Source organism: Lepisma saccharinum, chromosome 10, assembly GCF_977018435.1.
Source record: "Lepisma saccharinum chromosome 10, izLepSacc3.1, whole genome shotgun sequence".
Taxonomy (NCBI): Eukaryota; Metazoa; Arthropoda; class Insecta; order Zygentoma; family Lepismatidae; genus Lepisma; species Lepisma saccharinum.
The window spans coordinates 30,618,801-30,642,160 of NC_139238.1; the positions used below are offsets into that span (position 1 = coordinate 30,618,801).

At 39.7% G+C, this 23,360-nt stretch overlaps 1 protein-coding gene across 1 annotated transcript in view; it reads right to left on the bottom strand.

Annotated features, from left to right (window-relative positions):
* The window catches only part of LOC145994297 (protein takeout-like), a 29,796-nt gene extending 6,679 nt beyond the window's left edge, over window positions 1–23,117 (bottom strand). The window contains exons 1-4 of the mRNA XM_083130401.1: window positions 22,888–23,117; window positions 9,599–9,691; window positions 6,954–7,104; window positions 3,546–3,679 (exon numbers count right to left, since the gene is read on the bottom strand). Of these exons, the coding sequence (XP_082986527.1) occupies window positions 3,546–3,679; window positions 6,954–7,104; window positions 9,599–9,691; window positions 22,888–22,963 (454 nt within the window). The 5' untranslated portion in view covers window positions 22,964–23,117. The remainder of the gene's footprint in view (window positions 1–3,545; window positions 3,680–6,953; window positions 7,105–9,598; window positions 9,692–22,887) is intronic.
* Window positions 23,118–23,360: the final 243 nt, after the last annotated feature.

Below are 23,360 nucleotides of genomic sequence, written 5' to 3' on the forward strand. Positions count from 1 at the left end.
ATTTTACCACTTGTACCATATACATATTGATACGGCCCTAATAAAGTATCCGCAAATTGTTGCAACCTTCGGGTGAGCAAACGTGCAAAGATTTTATAATCAGCACATAGCAATGTGATTGGCCGGAAGTCTTCTGGCTTTCTGGGCTGAGATATTTTGGGAATCAAAACCATAACACCCGTAAGACTCGTTCGTCCAAGGCGTTTCTTCGTAAATACCTCATTGAGCCAGCGTGTGAACAGTGGAGCCACCGTTGTCCAAAAGGTTTGGAACAATTCTATCGGGACACCATCAATTCCCGGAGCTTTACCTCTTTTTCCACTGTGAACAGACTCGTACACTTCTTTCTTTGAGAATGGCTGTTCTAAATAGCGACGGTCATCTTCCGTTAACATAGGAAGGTCCATCCCTTGCAGTGGAGTGCGACGGGAGCTTTGATCTTCCTTCTCTTTAAACTGATCTGCATAAAAGTCCCGTAAGTACTTTCGTATTAACTTGGGTTCGGTTAGTCTTCCCGTGGCTGTATCGAGACACGTTATTCTCTTTCGCTGTGCACTACGTCTCTCTGCTAACACCTGCACCAACGAGGCTTCTTCTTGTGCATCAAACATAGGAAGACGACTCCGAACATTGTAACCTTGCATACGCTCTCTGTGCATGCTCAGCAGCACTGCTTGCACTCGTTTCACTTCTTGACGCACTGGCTTCCCTTGTATTAGCTGTGTTGTTAGTTCGTGAAGCACTCTGTAGTAAAAGTTATATTTCTTATTGAAATCTGCGTATTTGTCACGACTATATGCTAAACAGAAATATTTAATGGAGGGTTTCAGAAAAGTGTCCCACCACATAATAATGTCAGTTTGACGCACGCTCATTTCTTCCCACTTCTTCCATTTTTGTTTAAATTCGGTACGAAATTGTTCATCTTCCAATAACCTTACATTGAACTTCCAAAATCCCCGCCCTCGTCCAACTGAAGGTACATCCAAACTCATGTCGAGTTGGACACTTAAATGATCACTAAAGCAGGTTGGGAAAATTCGAATCGCAGATATGTTGCTAATCATGTGTGCACTAACGTAAAAACGATCAAGCCGACTCGCTGTGTCGGCACGTATGTATGTGTAGCCGTCTATATTCGGACCTTTAGCCACCCAAACATCGTGCAGTTTAAACCCTTCAACCAGCGCCTGCAAGCTAGGTGATGTATGGAATCCTGGATATTGGTCCTGTCTTCTGAGAGTACAATTAAAATCACCCACCAGCACAATGTTTTGACGGGAGCCACCTAATGCCTTCGCCACGTCTGTAGCGTAAAATATGTTCCGAGTATTTCTAGCGTTGGTACCTGATGGTGCATAAACATTACAAAACCATATGTTTCCTATTTGAATACATGTGATACGACCAGACGGGTGATGGTAAACTTCCGTTATATGGAGGCCTGATTTCACAACTATGGCGGTTCCTAGAGAATTGTGAGTAAAATTGTTATACACGGTATATTCACTGCCCAGACAGAAATCATCGGTCCCGACTTCTTGCAGGAAAATTACATCCAGGTGACTTTGCTTAATATAGTCTAAGAATGCATGATGCTTGACACTAGATTTCATCTTGTTAATGTTTATTGTTGCAAAATGATATATGGGGGTCGTCATGTGGGATTCTGTACTAGTGTACCCGGTGGGAATGTTATGTGCATTTACTGACGTTAAACTATTTACCTTTTTCAATTTCACTACGACATGCGACAAACATAACCCTAATACCATTATAACGCGGACAACACACTTCATAACGAGGATATGGTAGACATATATCACACATTGACGTCAAGCGACCAATCAGAGCCGCCACTAGATTTCGCACTTTGTTCTCTTGTCGCACTCATCGTTCTACGCAGTCGCCGAGACACTGGAGACACCGAACGATGAGGGCCATCTTGCCGCCGTGTCGACGCCGTATCGTTCGCAGGGAGACTGCGTTTCTTCTTCTTTTTTGGTTCTTTCGTTGTTTTCGGAAGAGCGCCTGATGCGGGGGACGCCGTCTCGGAGTTCCCACCTTCACCTGCATGGTCATCATCTGCCTGCTGCATCGGACTATTGGGCACCTCGAGGGTAACGTCCATTGTTTCTTCCCCATTCTTCTCTGCTACGTGGGCTGCTTGGTTGACATTAACTTGGTCCACACTGACGGGGTTAGGGACGTCTGCTGGTGTCTTGTTTTCTACACTGGGTGGTAAAGTGGAATCTGGTACGGTATTTTTAGGTACATCCTGTAGTGAAGCTTGTACGTTGCCCTCATTTTCCTGGTCTCCGGAGCGTTTCAGATGCACAGGTAGTATAGTGGGTGTCGGGGTCATCATTTTCTCAGCAGCCGGCACATTCCTCGGGACAGGACGCGCCGCCCCGGCATAGGACGTATCTATGGGTTTCTCCATTTGACGACGTCGGGACGGGCAGGTAACGTAAAAATGGTCACTAAGGTCACAGTAACTGCAAGTACGGTCTTGCCCGCTATATGTCACCCAGTATCGTCCGCCACTGATTGTGACGTACGATGGAATCGCACGAGTTAGATTCATTTTGGCGATTTTACGGCCAGTTCTTACCGGATAAATGTGATCACTGGAATACCGTTCATCGTCCAAGGATATTATCTGACCGTACGTACTCAGGACCGATCGAATGGCGTCATCGGACAGTTCACTCGGTACAACGTGCACTCTAACTATCACGTAATTTGCATCCGCCCACGTAACAAGCACTGGACAATCCCCGTCTTCGTCACTGTATTTATATTCTCCGTTTGACTGTAGCAACAACTGTTCACACACTACTTTCGATAGTAGTTTCAGAAAGATACAACGTCTATAATTGTCTACTTCAATACTTACTACTTGTTCCGGTTTCAATTTCATCGTCTTGCTGATCCAATTGTGTATTTCCGTCGAAGTTGGTTTCCTTCGCACTTGACTGAAGTTCAGTTTTAGTGTATTCAATCTCTTGATTACCATGTTGGCAGCGTCGCCGTGGTTCACTTCAACCGGACTCGCGAGTAATACGCGCTACGTGACTTCGAGCTATTAGAGAGACGCGCAAACACAACCGTCTCAGACCACTGCTCGAGCCAGACTTGACTGAGCCACCGCGGCCACTAGGATATAGATTGCCTTATTTTCAGAAGCGCACTATGTCTAAACGAGTCATCAACGAGCCAAAAAATGTTACGAAAAAAATTTCTTGGCTTTCACGCTGTGAAAGTCTCTCCATACAGGGAGGTGCAAAAGTAGTTTGACAGTTCACAATTGACATGACAAGTAGGTTTAGCGTTCCCATTTATTACAGCAGTGACAAATCCATAGGCGTTTTGTCTGGGGATCGTCTGGGACACTAAATGCTAACACTTAGTGTAAAATACAAAAAATACAAAATAAATGCAAAAGAAAGATTCTCAAGCCACTTTTGCACAGCCTTGTATGGTCCCGAGGCGTCATGTATATCTATGTATATTTTCTATATATGAAATATATTTAAACTTACTGAAATTGTATTCGCATTCTCCTTCTCCAGAGATTGGAAGCAGAAGTATTCTTCCTCCGATTTCGTATTCTCCGACGAACCTCATGAACGGAGTCCTCAAGTCCATCTCCATGTAGTATTTGTTCATATCAGTCCTTATTGTAAGAAACAAAAGCAACAATAACATTAAAAATGGTCCATCGTACGGAAGGTGAACATTATCACAATCTACTGGGAAGATATTTCAGCTCTTGCGGTGATTGTGGTCAATATAACATTCAGATTATTTGCGATTTTAAGATTTGTGGAGTAGCATAGAAATTACATTAAGCAAATTGTCCATCATCATGTTTATCCTATTTGTGTTACGTAATTAAAACTTCAAGGATTTAAACAAAACCTCAAACACGCTGCTGATAACCTCTTCACCAGTATACGAAAATCCTATCATTTAAAAAACGCGTAGGATGCCATAAAGGGAGATGAATATAGTCATAAACAAATTACCGAGAAATACTTGTACATTATAATATCTGGTTAGTTGCAATTCCAGTTCATAGATGGCACTAGCAGTCATGTTTATGAGCAGAGCAGTCTTTTAGTAGAATTTTCCTCTTTGGACACCGTATTTCTGTTTTCTTTCTTCGTATATTTTTGGTCCTTGAGGAAAGTGCTATGTAAATATAATTTATGTAATATATTGATACTTTACAGAAATTAATTTTAGATACCTACAGATAGTGTTCTGAATAATACATTGGTAAAGTTTGAACTATATTTTTTAAGCATAATTTAAATTATTTAATTCTAGCACCTACGGACAGCATTAGCACCTTGGGAAATACATACATGCTAACAGTACCAAAACTGGCCTGTCTAACCTTACCACGTGGACATATAATAGAATACATAAGCATGTAAATAGAATTGACAAGTTATATTTTGCTTATTTAAGCTATTATATGCCTATGTGGATAGGTTACGCAGGCCAGGTTTGGTACTGTTAGCATGTAGGTATTTCCCAAGGTGCTAATGCTGTCCGTAGACGCTCGTTTATTTAAGTCGAATATCACCTTTCAATTTATGGTGGGACTGCAAAATACATAAACATTACAAATACCTTTTCCTGAATTCTTCTTTCTTAAAATTTTGTGGCCATTTTAGAAGTCTCAATTCCAGTAGAAGCTCTTCAATCCTTCCCTCAATTCTGTGCTAGACCTTGCAAGCCCGTCGTGAAATTATAAATTGACCATTTCCTTTCGATGAAACAAGACCCGTGGTGCGAGGTTAGCTGAAACCCACGCCCCCTCCTCCTGAACGGTTGGTTTCGTATCATAAGCGGCCCTAGGGGTGTCCGAATTGGGGCTTGCGCACCCATTTCATTCAGATAAACACCCTCAATGTTCATTATTAGTAATTATGACAACAAATCAATATACGTGAGAGTACGAATGTTGAAGTACATAATGCAAAAAAAGTGGCCCGTCCTCATTCTACGTGGCTGTAGCCATGTCCAAAGTGCAATCCAGTTTCGTCTAGTGTTACCACTTGACTGTTTTGATTGCTTGATTGAATTGTTGTTTTAAGTCCACTTTATGCACAGAAAGGCTAATTGGGACTGGACCTACAGTTTAAAGTGGGATCCGAACCACTATGTGCCTCCACCGGGTATCGAACCCGGGACCCCTTGATTACTAGGCGACCACGTTACCACTACTTCGGTGCAGGGAAATTCAGGCAGAAGTTTAGGTGAAAGAAATAATCAAAAATATATACAAATTAAAAGGAAATTTGAAGACATCGGAGTCGCATATTATTTTAAAGTCTAATATTTCTGTGAATTAAGTTCTTTTAATGCTTCGTTGTGTTTATTAAACGTCGAATTTCTGCCACTTTTGGCTAATCGCGACGATGAGGACGAATGGTAATAATATGAAACGAATGAAGGCAAAATCGTAAACATATATGGATGACACAACACATATTGTAATCAAGAGATCCCGCTTTCGATACCCGGTGGAGGCGCATTGTACAGTGGTTCGGATCCCTTTTAAGCTTGTAGGTCCAGCCCCAATTAGCTTGTCTGTGCATAAAGTGGACAACAATTCAAACGGACGCAACAGACGATTATAATGGCTGAGCCTCGTTTAATGTTTTGTAGGAGTAAATAGACATAGTAATAATTCTATTAACATTACAACTCATGAAGACAATAAATAGTAGAAGTAACAGATACAGATCTTATTTATTTTTAAGATAATGGAAAATTTGGTTGACTCAAGGAAATGTTACATTTTGTGAAAGTGAAATTGCGCCTTCCGTTTTGGCAGTTACGTCATAATCTTTTATGGAGTTAGTACCTTATAATTAATAAAATATATTTTGTTCTGATTTTCTTACTTCCTGTTTTAATATCTATATTTTGTTCAGGTCTTATTAGCATAAATTGCACTACCCTGCAAAATTCGGGTCACTAAAATGTGTTTGGAATCTGATGGCTGATTCTTATGTCCACAAAGGTGAATCACAGCTTCAGAGAAAGTGCCTATACTTCATGTATATTGATTTATCATAAATGGATAATAAACCTTTTTTTGAGCAATGTCCCATAGATTAATCATAAATACTATAAACCTTTTCGAGCAGGCCTCATCTCCAGGAAGCTATCAACTCGGGGCAAGCCCCGGCACGTAACGACCTGTTGGGTGAGATGAGTCAAGTAGACTCTACCACAACAACCACAAAGCAGATGGAACTTCATGCGAAGAAGCAGGAGTTTTAGCAGATCTATCAAGCAACACACGTCACTAACTAACTCTGCTGCAGCTCAAATAGAAGCCAGGCTTAATGCGACACTTCGAAAACAACAAACCAAATACATGAATGAATGAATGGTGAAAAAAAACTAACACTTATTCAGAGATCGGTTAGTTCATATAAACTTTCCAGCCCTCGATCAGTTTAGTAAATATATGAGAGAGTTTGAAGTAAATCATTGAGTGTTTGATGTTTTACACAAATTACATCTTATTTTCTGATTGGAGTATTTAATCCTGTCAAATAAACAGTATAACCTAATGTTGTATTATAATTTTATTATTCCTAATTGCATTATTTTAGCCTATTTTTACCAGTTTCTTAAACTAATTTAGTAAACCGCAGTACTGCCACCTAGTGAGCAGATTTGTAGACTAGTTGTTTATATTGCTGGTTAGGAAAGCCGAAAGCGATGGACAAAAAAGGGATTTTGTGACAAACCTTAAGCGATGGAACTTTTCTGATACTTTTTCTGAAATCTGTAGCCGAAAATGTAAAACAATCAGCTATTAGTTTCCAAACACTTTTTTCCATTGCAGGGTAGTGAGGGCTGACATGTATTTTAGCGCATGCACGTGTAGGTGTCAAATTACTGCGATGAATTTCACTTACTTAATGCCTGCTACGCGAAACTCCTTCAGGCCATATATGGTGAGATTCTTCAGGACATTGCGAAACGTGAATCCCCCTGACCCTTCGTTGCTTAGCTCCATCCGGGGAATGTACAGGGGGTCGATCGGGATTATATTCAGCTTTGGGATCCCTGGAAGACAAAAGCAACTTTAGTAATATCCAAAATCGACGATCAAAATTGAACTACATTATCAAATCGGTTATTGTTAATCCGCCTATACCATTTTGATTTTGGACAACATTAATGACCTACTGAAATGATTTTGTGGATAAAAAATCGTTTAAAAAATAATACCCTTTCTTTGTATTTAATTGAGTAATTGGAATGACACCTGCTGAAATGAAAATTTTCCAGACACTTCTACTGATCGCATGTCCAGCTTGCGGCTGGGAAGAAACGAATCAGCGATCAGTTGTTCTCTTCGACTGACATCGGGCATTTTCGTGTCACAAGACACCGAAAGTTGCTGCCAGACGAAACAAATGAGCGTCGGATACACAGCATGTTGCCAAACGTACTTTAAAACTGAGAAAGTGAGAGCGTTGATCAGCGTTGTTACTAGAAAAGAGAAGTTGTACAATAGTACACAAAGCACGGAAAATTAGTATAAAAACACTGAAATACTGTCCAAACAAGCCAATAAAAACAACTGACAGAAACGGGCTTACGCAACGTTGCTACGGGAGAGTGATGTTACCTCTACAGCTTTTACTTCGCAATTGAAGTTGTTGACACTCATCGAGCCACACACCGCCGAAATCGATTGGTGAACAGCTGGAGCTATGTAGGTCAACCGCCAGTTAGGCCCACGATCATTGACTGATTGTTTGAGTTGGTGCTTTAAGTCCACTTTATGCACAGTAAGGCTAATCTGGACTCGACCTACGGTTTAAAGTGGGATGCGAACAACTATGTGCCTCCACCGGGAATCTTACCCGGGACCCCTTGATTGCAAGGCAACGACGTTACCACTGCGCCATCGGGGAGACCTAGGCCCTCGATCTGTACAGCGAATTACAAACGTTGTATAATTGCAACTACGGCCTCCCGATGGCGCAGTGGTAGCGTCGTCGCCTTGTAATCAAAGCGTCCCGGGTTCGATACCCGGTAGATGCACATAGTGGTTCGGATCCCACTTTAAACTGTAGGTCCAGTCCAGATTAGCCTTACTGTGCATAAAGTGAACTTAAATCATCAAATCAAATAATTGCAACTACACTTAATTAAACAGATATTTCCTACCTGTTTAACAGAATTATTCTTTGAGATTGTAGAACTCTCTATTAATATTTATCATTTTACAACAACATCCAGACCACAAGCACACAGGCACAGAATTTCATGAAGAAAGAGAAGGGTGGGGCACGCGAGGGAGATACAATTTGACAGAAAATGTGTAGCTAAACCAAGATGAACCCCAGTAAACTCGTGAACTAAAGTGGACAGTCATTTGTTCTCTCCTCTCATCTCCCTTTAGCTTGTGCCCGACTGCCACAGTATTGCCGTGTACATGACTTCTCCCCTTGCGTGCAAACAAGAAAATGGAAAATAGAGAAGAGGAAGAGGAAGAGGAAGAGGAAGGGATTATCTACGAAGTAAAATGTAAAGAATGTCAGGGTGTGTACATAGGAGAAACGAAAAGAGACTGAAAGATAGGTTGAAACAACATAGGGATGATGTAAGTCTTAAGAGAGAGAGAGAAATGCAATATTTAAACACACGAGAGAAACAGGACATGACATAGAGTGGGATGAGGCTAAGCAGATAGGAAGGGAGAAGAGAATACTAGTGAGAAAATTGGAGGAGGCCAAGGAAATAGGGAAGAAAGGTGAAGAAGACACAATGAACTGGAATGAGGGACTGAAGATAAACAAAGAATGGAAGAAGGTGTTAGATAGAGTGGAAAGGACAAGAGAGAAAGAGGAGAGAAGAAGGAAGAAGAATGAAGGAAAATGAGCGTGAGATAAAGAGTCCAACCACATTCCAGATGGAAGAAAATGTTTAGCCTTTCAGGTGGAAGTACATTGAAAAGGGAAAGCCACCTGCTAGAATGTTCCAGAACAACTTTCTAATAGTTTGGAGGGGAGGAATTTTTCTGTATATATATATCGTCCTGTTTTGTACCTTGTTACATTTGTACTTGGTGCAGAGTCTGAGAAGAAGACCTTGCTATAAGGTTGAAACGTTACGTTTAGTTTATATTTTATAATAAAATAAATTTCTACCTTGGTCAGCATATTGAGTTTTTCATATCCTGGAAACAAGGCTTAATGGTGTTATAATTCGTATCTCTGTGTACGATTTTCTTCTTCGTGATGACACAAACGCTTGGCTCTGAATAAAGGTGACGACTATGCGCTGCAGAAAGTCCCACATTTTGGCAATACAGGAACAGGATTACATGGCAAACAGCTGATTGAATCGCCAACGACCCCTTCACCTAACAGCGACACAGAGTTTTTTCTCATCTTGGTCAAGCCGTAAGTCACACAATCACTAACCCACACCCTACGACGGACATCGCCACAGACTCGAATCATACCCATCGCTGTTCAAGCTTTCAAAGTATAATGAGAAGACAAACGAATACATTTTGTTTTTGTTTTTGCTTTCTTTTACCTACCTTTTATTAGATACGGCTTTAGAGATGTGATGGACTCCTTTATACAAGAGTTGATTTCCGGATCACTCCGGTGGCAAATTTTGAAGTAATCAGCTGAAAAGTAAAAAGTGCAAGTGTTAGAATATTATGATCGAAGGCACAGGCGTACGCAGAATTTTGTTTCATAGTGGGGGTGGGGGGTGGGGCTGAACATGTGAACTTGGATGGTGGCGCAGGAACAATTTTCATCTGCGAAGTACAAAATTCGTCCTCCATGTGTGTGTGTGTGTGTGTGTGTGTGTATAAACAGACACACATTCATACATACATGTATACAGGGTGCTCGGAAATTCCCCTTACAAACTCCTAGGGCTAGTAGAGGGGAATGAGTAGACAATATTTGGAATAGGAACCCATGTCCGGAAACATGTCGTTTCCGTGCTACAACCATGACAATGTGTTGGATGTGCCTGTGCTCGTAGGCAGTACATGACGTCAGAAGGTCACCTGATGGCACGTGACGTCTTCCCTGCCGCGGTATCAAACCAGGCTAACGGGTGCCGCGTACTTGATCTTCCTACAGGAAGTATTGGCCCTGTTCTTGGATGCTGTGCCATTGAACGTCCGTCAGGAACTGTGGTTTCATCACGATGGCGCACCGCCTCACTTTACACGTGACGTTCGGAGACATCTTAACCGAAGATTCGGGCAAAGATGGATAGGCCGAGTAGTGTTGCCCACGGGACGAGACGGGACAGGCTTTTAAAAATTCGAGACGAGACGAGATTGATCATGTGTCCCTTTGACAAACTAATATTTTCGAGACGAGACAGCATTTCACAGCATTTCCACGAGACGAGACAGGCCAAAGTCTCGTCTCGTGGGCAACACTAAGGCCGAGGTGATCCAACCGCGTGTCCCCCACGATCGCCGGATTTATCGCCATTGGACTATTTCTTGTGGGCTCGTATGAAGAGTATGGTGTACGAGACTCATGTAGAGACAGAGGAAGAACTGCTGGCAAGAGTTCTGGTCGCTGCACAAGAAACTAACGGGACATCGGTGTTTTGGAGCGAGTGTACCGGAAAATGATTCGGCGGTGTAATGTGTGCAACGACGTTGGTGGTCGTCATATCGAGCCACTGTTGTAGTTGAGCAGTGCCGTATGCGAAAAACCAGTGCATAAGACAGAAACAAATTGTTGCGTTCCACTGTCGACACAAGTGTTATTGTGATCAATGAATAAGTACGTTTATTTGTTGTTGCCTTGGCATTGTTACCAAATAAATTTGTTTGTATTATGTACTGTCACACATCATTCAATTCTGTACCTTACGTAACACCTCATTTAACATGTTGTAATAAATGATTACACTTTAGGTCATCAGGTGCTCTGCGGAAGTCATGTACTGCCTACCCGGTTGCATACCAACACAGGCACATCCGACACATTGTCATGGTTGTAGCACGGAAACGGAACGTCAACTCAGTCCCCTCTACTAGCCCTAGGAGTTTGTAAGGGGAATTTCCGAGCACCCTGTATATAGACACACACACACACACATATATAAATAAAATAATTAATAAAATAATTATTGTGAATCGCCTGAAGAAGACCCTGTCAGAGGGTGGAAACGTTATGTTTTGAGTATATATTTTTGTACAATAAATTTTACTTTGCTCAGCATTTTATGAATTATTAACATGGAAACAAGGCTTAACAGTGTTACCATAAATAAAATGTTTGAGCTTGGAAAATTCCATGTTAGAAGAGCACATATAGATTTACTGTTTTTTACATAAATACATTTTATTTTTTTATTTTTAAAAAATTATGGTTATTTTAAGAACAAATATTTCCGGAACATATAAAGCTCTGGACCTCATTTTGGGCTCGTTTCTCATTTGAAAGTAGCGAACAAACATGCAAACTCTTTGAGTTGCGTTGGTTTGAGTTTGTGTTTTAAGTCCACTTTGTGCACAGTAAGACTAATCGGGACTGGACCTACAGATATGGCTACTCTTGAAACATTGAGAACGATTTATTCTCTTGAAACATTGAAAACGATCGATTATCTTGAAACATTGAAAACGATCGATTATCTTGAAACATTGAAAGCGATCGATTATCTTGAAACATTGAAAACAATCGATTATCTTGAAACATTGAAAACAATCGATTATCTTGAAACATTGAAAACAATCCATTATCTTGAAACATTGAAAACGATCGATTATCTTGAAACATTGAAAACGATCGATTATCTTTAAACATTGAAAACGATTGATTCACTGTGTAAGAGGACAAAGAGAGAAGGCATGTGTTCGAAAGCAATGTTTTCAATCTTTGGTGCACAATATGAATAGCCGGTTTGAAGACTTAGGTTTCTTTTCGATGTAGTCCTATTAAATGCACAGACATGGCATTTTGATGATCAAAAACGTGTGTTTTATGAAGACGTATCACGTGAACTTTAATGTAAACGAAAGCATGTGTGCGTTAATTAAATATTTTCACATCTACATAGAAAATTTAAAACACATTTCCACCTCATTCAAGGATTATGTGAATTAAATTGAAATAGTACCAACATGAACTGCTGAATATGAACGCGGCTTCAGTGCCATGAGTCTAATCTTTTCTGAACAGAGTGAGATTAAATATTTGCTTGGATCATAGAATACATCGGCTTAAAGCAATTTTGGGAAAACCGTTGTTGGCGTTTTATGGTCATGAGATATGAGCTCCAATTACCATTTTAACCTTTGTTTTAAAAGTTATTCAAACACAAAAGTGGTTATCGTTGGTAATTTTATGTTTGTTCTCAGACTTCATTACAACCTTCATTTGATTTTTTTTTCTAAATATTTCTGTGGGCTGTAGCCCCTTCAACCGCCCCTCTGCGCACGCCAGTGATTGAAGGTCACTGGTCTACATGGGTTTGGATGTCTCGCAGATGACTGTAGTGTCTAAATAATTTCAGCATTCTGATTTCAAAAGTAAAATCCATTTTTATCCATCACATCAGAACACAGCAATATATTAGCTGCCTTAATTTAATGAAATGTGTAAATGTGTAGTTCCACCATTTCCCCAATAGATGGCTCTGTTTAGGAGATGGTAAATATATTGGTTTTGTACAATACAAATCCTCCAATTTTGAACTGTAAGTGTTTATAGAATAGTAAGCATTTAATACATTTTCTATCTTTATAAGACACATTGACATAAAAATTGTATGAATTTTGATTACTGTTGACAGGAATAATGTCTCACATAGTTATCTCTTTATGTATAAAATTTATTTACACTTCTACCCTCCGCTGTATATACATCTTTTCATAAGTCCAATTTTTATGTTGACTGCTCTGGGTTGCCTTTTGCCCCATAACATAGAGAATTGCACTTATCAAGACTTAACTCTACAAGTGCACTATTTAGCATAGCGCTAACCCGCTCCCGCAGTTTATCACGCAGAGGTCCCTACGCATAAGAAGCATAGGCCGGCTTTAGACGAAAGCATTTCCTTTAGTATTCTTGCTAGAATAAATGCTATGTAAAAGCTTCAAAAAATCTTATAGTAGATAGTACTTTACACGGAAGCATTTCATGGAACTTTTCGGCTAGCTTTTGCGATTACAATGCATAACATATACAGCATGAAAAGTACGTCGAGTTGCACCATATATGGCGAGTACCCGGTGCTTACAATTGAAAAAACTAAAATATTCTTCCATACGTGCACAGTAAACGTTGTAAAGTATATATTTAATCAGTGCCATGCTTCTCTACCTGTAACCATTTAATACGAAGCGTAATTCCTCTTGGTTGAATAATTATCGTGTTTTAAAAATGTGAAGTGATACGTTGTTTACATCTCACGCGGCCGCCATTACAACTGCGCTCGTGATCTAGAGGTCGCTTCTGATTGGTTACGCTACGAAAAATGATACAGACCGAGCCTATCCTTGACAAATTCCATAAGATCTTTCACTTTACACGGTAGCAGTTTAGTCATGGCATAAATGTTGAGAAAAGTGCTAAGGAAAATGCTTTCGTCTAAAGCGGGTGTTACTCTTTGTGTTTATCGATGAATCCAAAACACTGTCTTAATTCATTGACAGACGGCCACTTTCTGCGATCTGAGAGCATAAGAGAGACCGTAACAAGTCGGAACCGGTATTTATACTTCCGAAAAACGACCCGCCCCCAAACCACCGAGGCAACGTCCTATTCTTACCTTCCAAACAGGGAAGCCGTTGAGAGAACCCAACCGTTGGGTTCCCCGACTACCGGGAAAAAGCAACCTAGGCCAGAGCATGTACAAAGAAATACTCTTTTACATACATACTTTCCAATTTCCAGCTGTGTGTATAAAAACCACACAGCATTACGTGTTGTTTTATTTTCGAAATATCACATAAAAATTACCTTCATAAAATGTCCAAAACTCAATGTTATAATATTGTGGGTTGATTGAACCTAGCCGGCCTAGTGGTTGGTTAGCACATCGCGCTACGACGATAAGGGTCCCGGGTTCGAATCCTAGCCTGAGCATGGATCTGGCATGGATGTTTGTGAGTGTCCATTCATCAATTTCATCATGTCATCACTTATCTCCATATTCGCAAATTAGCCAAAAGTAGCACAAGAAGCGAAGTAAATTAAAGCAAGATCAATCAATTGATTGAACTTAGTGACGTGTAGAAGAATCCTGGCCTAGGGGAAATCCTGACTTGATGGTAAGAAATTTATGTCATTTCCGTGATCAGCATTCAAAATACTTCCAGAATCACCTATTGCTTTCTAAACAACCGAAATTTCCCTTCCATAAATTTATTTTGTTGCTTTAAGTAATAGATGTAATGGCGAATATGAGAATTTTGATTGTGAAATTGTGAAGATTCCTGACGAGATGAGAAAAATGGATGTCATTTTCGTGATCAGCATTCAAAACATTTCCCGAACCACCTATTGATTTCAAATCGTCCTATTTTTTTTTTTCAATAATGCAGGGCCAAAAAACCTGTATGTGTTTTCGCTTTGTCGAGGAATCAATCTCGTGATTTGAGTGTTTTTAATCCATCTATTACAATAGCATTAGACAGGGTGTCCCTAAAGGTACTTTACAACTTTGATAGCCTTATTCTGGCCTTCAACTCATCAAGATCAAGGATAGGAGAGCTGTTCACTTTGACTTTGACAAATGGAAGTCCAGGGGTGTAATGTCAGGGGATCCAGAAGGCCATACAATTGGACTATCTTCGAATCCAACTGCCCAGGATATTTTCACATATAAGGCCCAGTGTGATGGTGCACCATCTTATTCAATAACTGACAAAAAAGAACTTTAGTTGTTGGTGAATCAACTACAACAAAGTATATTCCTCTATGTCAATTACAAGTTGTGCTGTATGACATCAAAGTTGTAAAGTACCTTTTTGGGACACTGTGTATGTACTCATTGAAAAGCTACCCTTAAAAAGTAACCTCCGTGAACGTTTGTCCTGTACTGTTTCTACTGTGCAAAAAGTGGACTTAAAACACCAAATCAATAACAATAACAATCTTATCGAAAAACCTCTACGATATTCCAGATTCTGAAATATTTTTACGTTTTAAATTCCTTCTAGAAAGTTCAAGTCAATCTTTTTGTGGTTTGGCTTTGCTGTTTTGGGATACGTAGTATCGTGGCACGACAAGCCTATTTTTAATTACAAGCAAGATCATACAAGGTAGGTCTCATGACTAAAAGCTCTCCAACTCTATTTTCCTTTTTATTGTTTTGTTCTCTCCCCTAAAAATGCAATCTCGATTACTACGGCACCCTCCCCGATGACGCAGAGGTCTGGTGCGGTGCACACCCAACTTTCACCAGACGACAAAAACTTAATGCGAAGAGCTCTAAACGTGGCCCACCTAACATCACAATTACGATTAGGTTTAATAATGCATACATACGTGGGCGTACCCCAAAGAAACCGAACTAATTTTGTGGTGGGCAGAGCTTTTGTAGTACAGCGTTTTGCCGCTAGGAGCGCATAGAGCGAACCTACCTAAGTCCGTAAGCCGAGTGCCGTCGCTGAAGCAGGTCAGGACACGTTTCGGTGGAGTTTAGAGTGACAGCTGTTTTGTGTGATCGTCGTTTTTGCAATGGCTGATTTTCGGGAACAGCGTGCGGCGGTGAAATTCTGCTTTTTGCTCGGAAAGAGTGGAACAGAAACTCTTGAAATGTTAAAAACGGCGTACAAGGACGATGCTATGGGGAAAACTCAAGTGTTTGAGTGGTTTTCCCGTTTCAAAAATGGTGAAATGTCAATTGATGACAAACTCGTTCTGGTCGTCCTTCCACGGCCCGAACACATGACAATGTTGAAACAATTCGTGAAATCATCAACGAAGATCGACGACGGACCATTGAACAAATTGTGGAGCTGTCGGGAGTGACTTGGAGTGCAGCGAATTTTGACAGACGATTTAGGAATGAAAAGGATGGCTGCCAAATTCGTGCCACGACTGCTGACTGCTGAACAAAAACAAGGTCGCGTGGAAGCATGCCGTGCTTTGAAAGAAGATTCCCAAAATAATCCACACTTTTTTTCAAAAATTATCACAGGTGACGAAACGTGGTGCTATGCTTACGATCCCGAATCGAAGCAACAATGAAGCCAGTGGAAGACTTCAAGTTCGCTGCGCCCCAAGAAAGCTCGTCAGGTGAAATCAAACATTGAAACAATGCTGCTTTGTTTTTTCGATGTGAGAGGAGTCGTCCATTCAGAGTTTGTTCCGCAGGGTTAGACAGTTAACCAGGCTTTCTACTTGGAAGTATTGAAACGATTGCGCAACAGTGTGCGGCGGAAGCGGCCCGATTTGTGGCAGTCGGGTGACTGGTTTTTCCATCATGACAATGCCCCGGCTCACACAGCACTGTCTGTACAACAATTCTTGACCAAAAATGGTATGACCCCTGTTCCTCACCCCTTATATTCGCCTGACCTTGCCCCGTGCGACTTTTTTTGGTTTCCTAGAATGAAAGGAGGCATGAAAGGAAAGCGTTTTGCTGATGTTGCTGAGGTGAAGAAAAAAAACGACGGAGACGCTGTCACGCATCACAAAAGATGACTTTAAAAAATGTTTTGAAAAATGGAATCAAAGATTGGACAAGTGTCTTAATGCAAGTGGAGAGTACTTTGAAGGGGATTGAAGGTTTGTACTTAAATTGTGAATAAATAAGTTCACAAAAAAATTAGTTCAATTTCTTTTGGGTACGCCCACGTATGTGGTTAGGTTAGGAGACTCAGGTTTGGAGCTCTCAGTTTTGTCTTTTGTGACAGTTGGGTGTGTCCTGTACCAGACCCAAAACTGACAACGCTGTCGTCGTATTGAAGGGTCCCGTGTTCGATTCCCAGTTAAGTCACGTACGGTTTCGGTTCCCAGCCTAATCTGCGCGTAAGAGAGCACTTTTCTACAACCTTTTAGACCCTTCTTCAAGAAAACACTTTTCCGTGTTGCATTCTTTAACCCCCTTTAGAAAAGTTTCTATGAGAACTTTATATACAAGATAATAAAAAATAAACAAAACTACACATCTGACTATAATAACAAATAAGATACTTTAGACTTTATTATGATGGAATACCTTCCCACGTTAAACCTTTAAATATGTTTCCTGACAAAGTAAACTTTAAGTTCAGTTGTATAATGCTCGTAACGACATCTATTGTGCAATATATAACCTCAGTGCGAATCGCAAAGGACTTGGGGGAGGTACATGAAGATCTTCTTCTTACGTAACATACCCTAAGAACCTGATTGTTATTTTCTGCCCATGGCAAACCGGATCCACAGCCTTTTCCTTGGAGAATATGAGGAGAGTCATATGTCAAGTGAAAGACCTTCAAAAATTCCAGAACGAACGCAAACCGTGTATCATGAAAAACTCCTTGTAATAATCTTTCCATGGGTAAGAGCATAGGTAAGGTCAGTTTTCGCCTTGGGATATAAAGAAAACTTAATTTTTATTTCAACTCTTTTCTTTTCTTATATCTTTTTCTGTCTTTCTCAGCTCTAGTATGTTTTCTTCGTGTTTATCAATCTCTTTTCTGTTTCCCTCCTTCTGTTTGTAGCATTTTCTTCATTTCTGTCGCTTTCTGTCTACTTTCTTTATATCTCTAGTTCAAAATTCTCTCTCTCTTTCTCTAATTCCTTCTCTTCTCGCTTTTGTTTTCGTTTTCTCACTCTCTCTGCCTCGCTTCTTCTTTCTTTCTCTGGCTTGTTTTTATTTCTCTTATCTTCCACTTCTCTTTCTCTCTCTCTAGTTTTTGTAACTCTCTTCTTTTCCACAGATTCTTTCACATCTATTCTTTCGTCTCTCAACAAATTCGTGCCAAAATTTATTCCAATATGCTTTTGAGTTGATTTTTAGAATTGCTGTGGGAGTACAACGATGTTTAAATTATAGTGTCAAAAATTCAACACAAAGATATGCCTACATGAAACTATTGCATGACCTAACATGAAACGAATATAGCGTGTATAAATACACATTACCTGTTGCTTTATGAGTGGTTAATATAATATTTTACGAGCGACTTTTCGGTTTTCGAAAATATAGCCTACCTTAACGAAAGTATTTTGGAAAATTGAAGCATTGCACCGAATAACGCTGTATGGCACATTTCACTGAATGCGAGAACAACGGATAAAACCTGTTGTATGTTACTGGACTACAGTAGAAGCAACATAAAACCTTATGCAAACACAGTAGCAATCTTTGGGCAACATCAGACTTTATGACTGGCTTGTAGCCTGTAGAAGCAGGGCCGTAGCATAGCACTGGTAACTCAGCACATTCCCAAAAGTACCATACAGCGTTATTCGGTGCAATGTTTCAATTCTCTAAATTCAAGAACTAAATTAACTAAATATTTTGATACTCTTATGATAAAAAATATTCTATTTTTGATTAAGATAATTTAAGGAGGCTCAAGCCCTACAGACCCTTGCTAATTACTCCACGATAACCATTTCACGATGGATTGAAAGCGGAACACAACAGATGGCGCCACTGAGAAGTTCCATATTTTCTGAAGAATTATATTATTATTATTTTGATAGTTTATGCAATTATTTTACCATTAAGTCTTAAGTTACGTTCGTGAACAATGCAAAACATCAAGTGAACAGAAATTGCATTTCAAACCTGTCATTTTATGCAATTTTTACGAAGCAATCTGAACTATTTTCCCATTATGTTTTAACATTTAAAAAAAAAGAATGTACAAAAAGTACCTCTCATCAAGGACGTATTTAGGGGTGGATCCAGGGTACTAAAGTCCTAAGTACTAAAATTAAATTATGAAAATATGTTTTTAGCTTTTTTCTTCTTCATAAGCAAGGGTTATTTATTTCCTCCGTACTTGATAATGATTCTTAAACTGTCTTTATACCTATTCATGTAATAATAAGATATTAATTATTATTTTAATTTAATACAATTATTTTAATTTTATTTATATTATTATTATTATTATTATTGAGGAATTCAGTTCGGACTCCCCCGAAATGTATTTCTAGATACGTGTCTACCTTTCATGTAAGTCAATCTGTGCAAATTCCGAGTCCTCCGAACTGCGTCACACGAAGATTATCGAACATAAAAAATGTACCTGATTTCCCAGCCTGCATATATAAACCTGGGAATCATGGGATAATATTTGACATTTGTATGCACTGAAGGTTATCTGTTGGTAGCCTTGACGAGCATTTTAATTTATTGTCCGTGCAGCATCAATAGCAAAAAATATCAATTTTTCTGTTTCATTCTTCTTTTTTTAGATAACTAACCACCACTTCCTGAACCGTGAGACAGCATTCGCCTCAGGGATATTATGAAAGCATTTTATGAGGTATGGACGTCAATGCTAATTACATAATTCTATGCATTTTGAAATCAATTTGCTACCATGTTATGGCGTGTCGGAGCTTCAACGAGAATAAATTTCCTAAATCCAAGGGCGCTCGCGGGATTTTTTCTCAGGAGGGGAAGGGGGAAGTAGAGTAACATTTCACATCTTTCCCTTCATACAAACTTACATTTTTCCCGTTTATTATTATTATGCAAATCATAAATACAAATTGAATTATAAATACTTCTGCGTTGTTGAGACTTAATTTTGGTTGCTTATGTGTTTTTAAGTCCACTTTATGCACTGTAAGGCTAATCGGGACTGGACCTGCAGTTTAAATGCGAACCGAACCACTGTGTGCCTCCACCGAGTGTCGAACCTGGGACCCTTTCATTACAAGGCAACGACGTATGTTGAGACTTGAGTCCACTATTTAAATGGGAAATTGGATTCGCTCGATTTTCTTTCCAAAAGCGTTTATAAATTATTTATGAATAGTTCTTTGTATTTTTTGGGACAAGCAGAGACTGCTTACTCTGCTCTCCATACGTGCGAAAGGGCACTTAAAGAATAAAAAGTACTTCAAAATGAGGCTCGAGTATGTCGGGAATTGACGAGTTTTATGCAGTTCCAATCGTCGGCATTGTAAAGTTTCCCTTTCCAATCTCATTCTGCACACCCCTATTTACCGCAGTCAACATGATTCTAATGTCTGGTAAAAACGTCCTATCTCTATTTTCTTAGATAAGGTAGTTAATTACTGAAACTTCCAGCTTGCAAATAACAGAAAACAATACTATTTGTATACATGTCACTACAATGTCACCATTCGAATTACATGAAATTTCCCTCAGATATCTCAGGGGAGACAAGTGCCCTCCGTACTCCCCCCTTGCGGGCTTCCTTGCCTAAATACCTTAATAAGAACGGCATCGGGAACGAAATCACCATTCTTTGTTGAAAATAATACAAGGGAGACCAAACTTATGAAAATCTCTAACAACAAAACACATATGTTTATTTATTTATTTATTGATAGAGCTCAACAGGCTGAACCCAATTATAGTGCTCTAATTACATAATTACATAATATTATTACTACAATAGATTCAGTGTTCCAGTAATAGTATTTCTAAATGGTATAAACTCATTCCAAAAATATCAATTGTGTTATTTACACATGAAATTGTGTTGAAAGAGTTGCACGCTCTCCACACCGGAGAGGTAGAAAGAATTGAAGTTTTCGCTCTCTGCCAATGAAAGATTTTGTGCTTGGGACGTGTTTTGTAACTGGGAACATTAAATGATACGACTGATAATAAGTTGGAAGTGATGATATGATGAAGGGACACGCTCAAGAATATCAATGCCCAGGATGGGATTCGACCCGGAACCCCTGCCATCGTAGCGCGCTGTACTAACCACTCCGCCACGGATATTCAGCACGAATATTACTTTTTTGCCAGACACTGGGATAGGACCTCCTTGTGTTAACGCCTTCAATTTCATCTAATTTTTCGTCAACGGAGTTTCAAAGAGGCAGGAAAAGATCGTCAAGTACCAAGAAAACAAATAAGAACGCCTCCCCAATGGTGTAGAGGTAACGTCGTCGCCTCGAAATCAAGGGTCCCGGGTTCGATACCCGGTGGAGTCACAGTGGTTCGGATCCCACTTTAAACTGTAGGTCTATTCCCGATTAGCCTATCTGTGCATAAAGTGAAGTTAAAAACTCCAACTCAAATTTAATTTCACTATGTTTCCTTAAAATTTAAAACCACAAATCAAGCGTGTGTGTGATTTAAAATATATTAAAATAGTTAAATGTAGTATCTGTGAAAATCTCGAGTTTCTCATAAACACGAGTACAAATATATAAAGGTAATTTCGTTGTATTTAATTACTAGGGATAAGATTTTAATGCACAATAAAATAGCAGCAAATTCTTTATACAAATGCAATAATTAGCTAGAACACACCAAAATTCTCTACAAACGTTTTGAAATGCCTATTAAAACAGTGTTCATTTTAGCAGTCTTGTATTGTAATACACTACTCACACCATGCGTAGATTGTCGAAGCAAAGTGACTGCCGATTGTCTCTTAACAAAGACGTGAACATTCAAAAGCTTATTTCCACTTCTACCGATACTAGAGAAGCATACTTAAAGGAAATTATGTCACCAGCTTGCAAATATCTTGGTAGTTGTCCAGTAGAAAGAAAATCTCCTGACAAGACATCACCAATTGAACATAGCGTAGTAAAGCGTTCATATTTGTTAGAAACCTGAATCATTTTCTTGGGGTTATTAACATTTTTTTCTAACTAGTATGGCTTCCCCGATGGCGTAGTGGTAACGTCATCGCCTTGTAATCAAGAGGTCCGGGATTCAATTCCCGGTGAAGGCACATAGTGGTTCGGATACCGCTTTAAACTGTGGGCCCAGTCCCGATTAGCCTTACTGTGCATAAAGTGGACTTAAAACACCAATTCAACTATTTTCACTAGATTTTTTTTCCAGAAGGAAGGATTCACAAGATTGTCTGGAACCAAAGCTGTTGTTCCGAAAATTTTGTACTGGCTAGAGACAAGTGGGCTGCTTTTTGACTGGCTGATTTTGATATTATGGGTACACCAGCACATAGGCTATTTTTCCCCGTTACATAATGCAAGGAAAAGCCCCTTAGCTGAAACGAAATTGAGGGCGGGCCCGTACACAGAAAATAAAATGTGCCGATTAAAAATTTACTTACTCAGTTTTTAAAAATTAAAAAAGGCACTCAGGACGTAGGACAACATGACTCGACAGAGGATTATCATGGCCGTGGATCTAGGCGCCACAGCCTCGTTGCCCTGCAAGATGCATTTACTAAGGTGTACTACGCAGGGGTGAGACTGAGTTTTGCGTGCCTTACCAGATCACTCCTTACATCACCGGTTGCTTTTTTGAAGAATAACCAAAACACTAAGAAATGTCACTTCCCTTGTGAAAACTTCGTCGTCGCCTTGTAATCAAGGGGTCCCGGGTTCGATACTCGGTGGAGGCACATATTTGTTCGTATCCCACTTTAAACTGTAGCTCCAGTCCTGTGCATAAAGTGGACCTAAAACACCATACTGAAGCCAAACATTGTAAAAACTAAAAAAAAAAGGATAATGCTTAGAAGACTTGTTAAAATTTCTCAAAAATGCCATGAAACACCCTAAAAATGCAATATATCGGAAAATATGCAAAAATGCCCCCATAAAATATGCATTGCTTGGCTCCTTTTTTTCGAAATGCATTAATATCTAACTGATCAATGCATTGGGCTTTCCAAAAAAAAAAGAAGCAAATGCATCAAAATCCTACCCTTAATAGTTACTGAAGGAAGTAAGTTGTTACTTCCCCATTATTACTTACGTATTTTCTCCTTGGTGGCTACCAGCGGTAGGATCACGGTCACAAAGGTGAGTGCTGTTGAAATTTGAGACACCATTTTTACGTACACCACTCCGTAGCTCGTGATTTGCAACTGACCTCAGAGAGTCGTTTGCAGAATCTAATAACCTGCACTGAACCTTGGCTCCTGCGGAGGTCGGCATCCTTCAAGGTCAAACATGATTTGTGTTTTCTGGGAACGGAAAAGCAGACGAAACAGCTTCACAGAAGCCACTACGCCGCTGCTTCAAAACGCATCTGTAAAAATGAAAGTTTTTTTTTGCTTTCTTCTCGTGCGACGGAGAGAGTTGGTTAAGTGTTAACCAGGAAGTAACGTACCAGCTCTTCTTAACGGTGCTGCGTGTAAAATTAGGACGCTTTACCTCAGGCTTCAACACCGTATCTGCACGTGGAGTTCCCCACAGGGAAGCAGTGCGTTTAATAGAGGTAAAGCT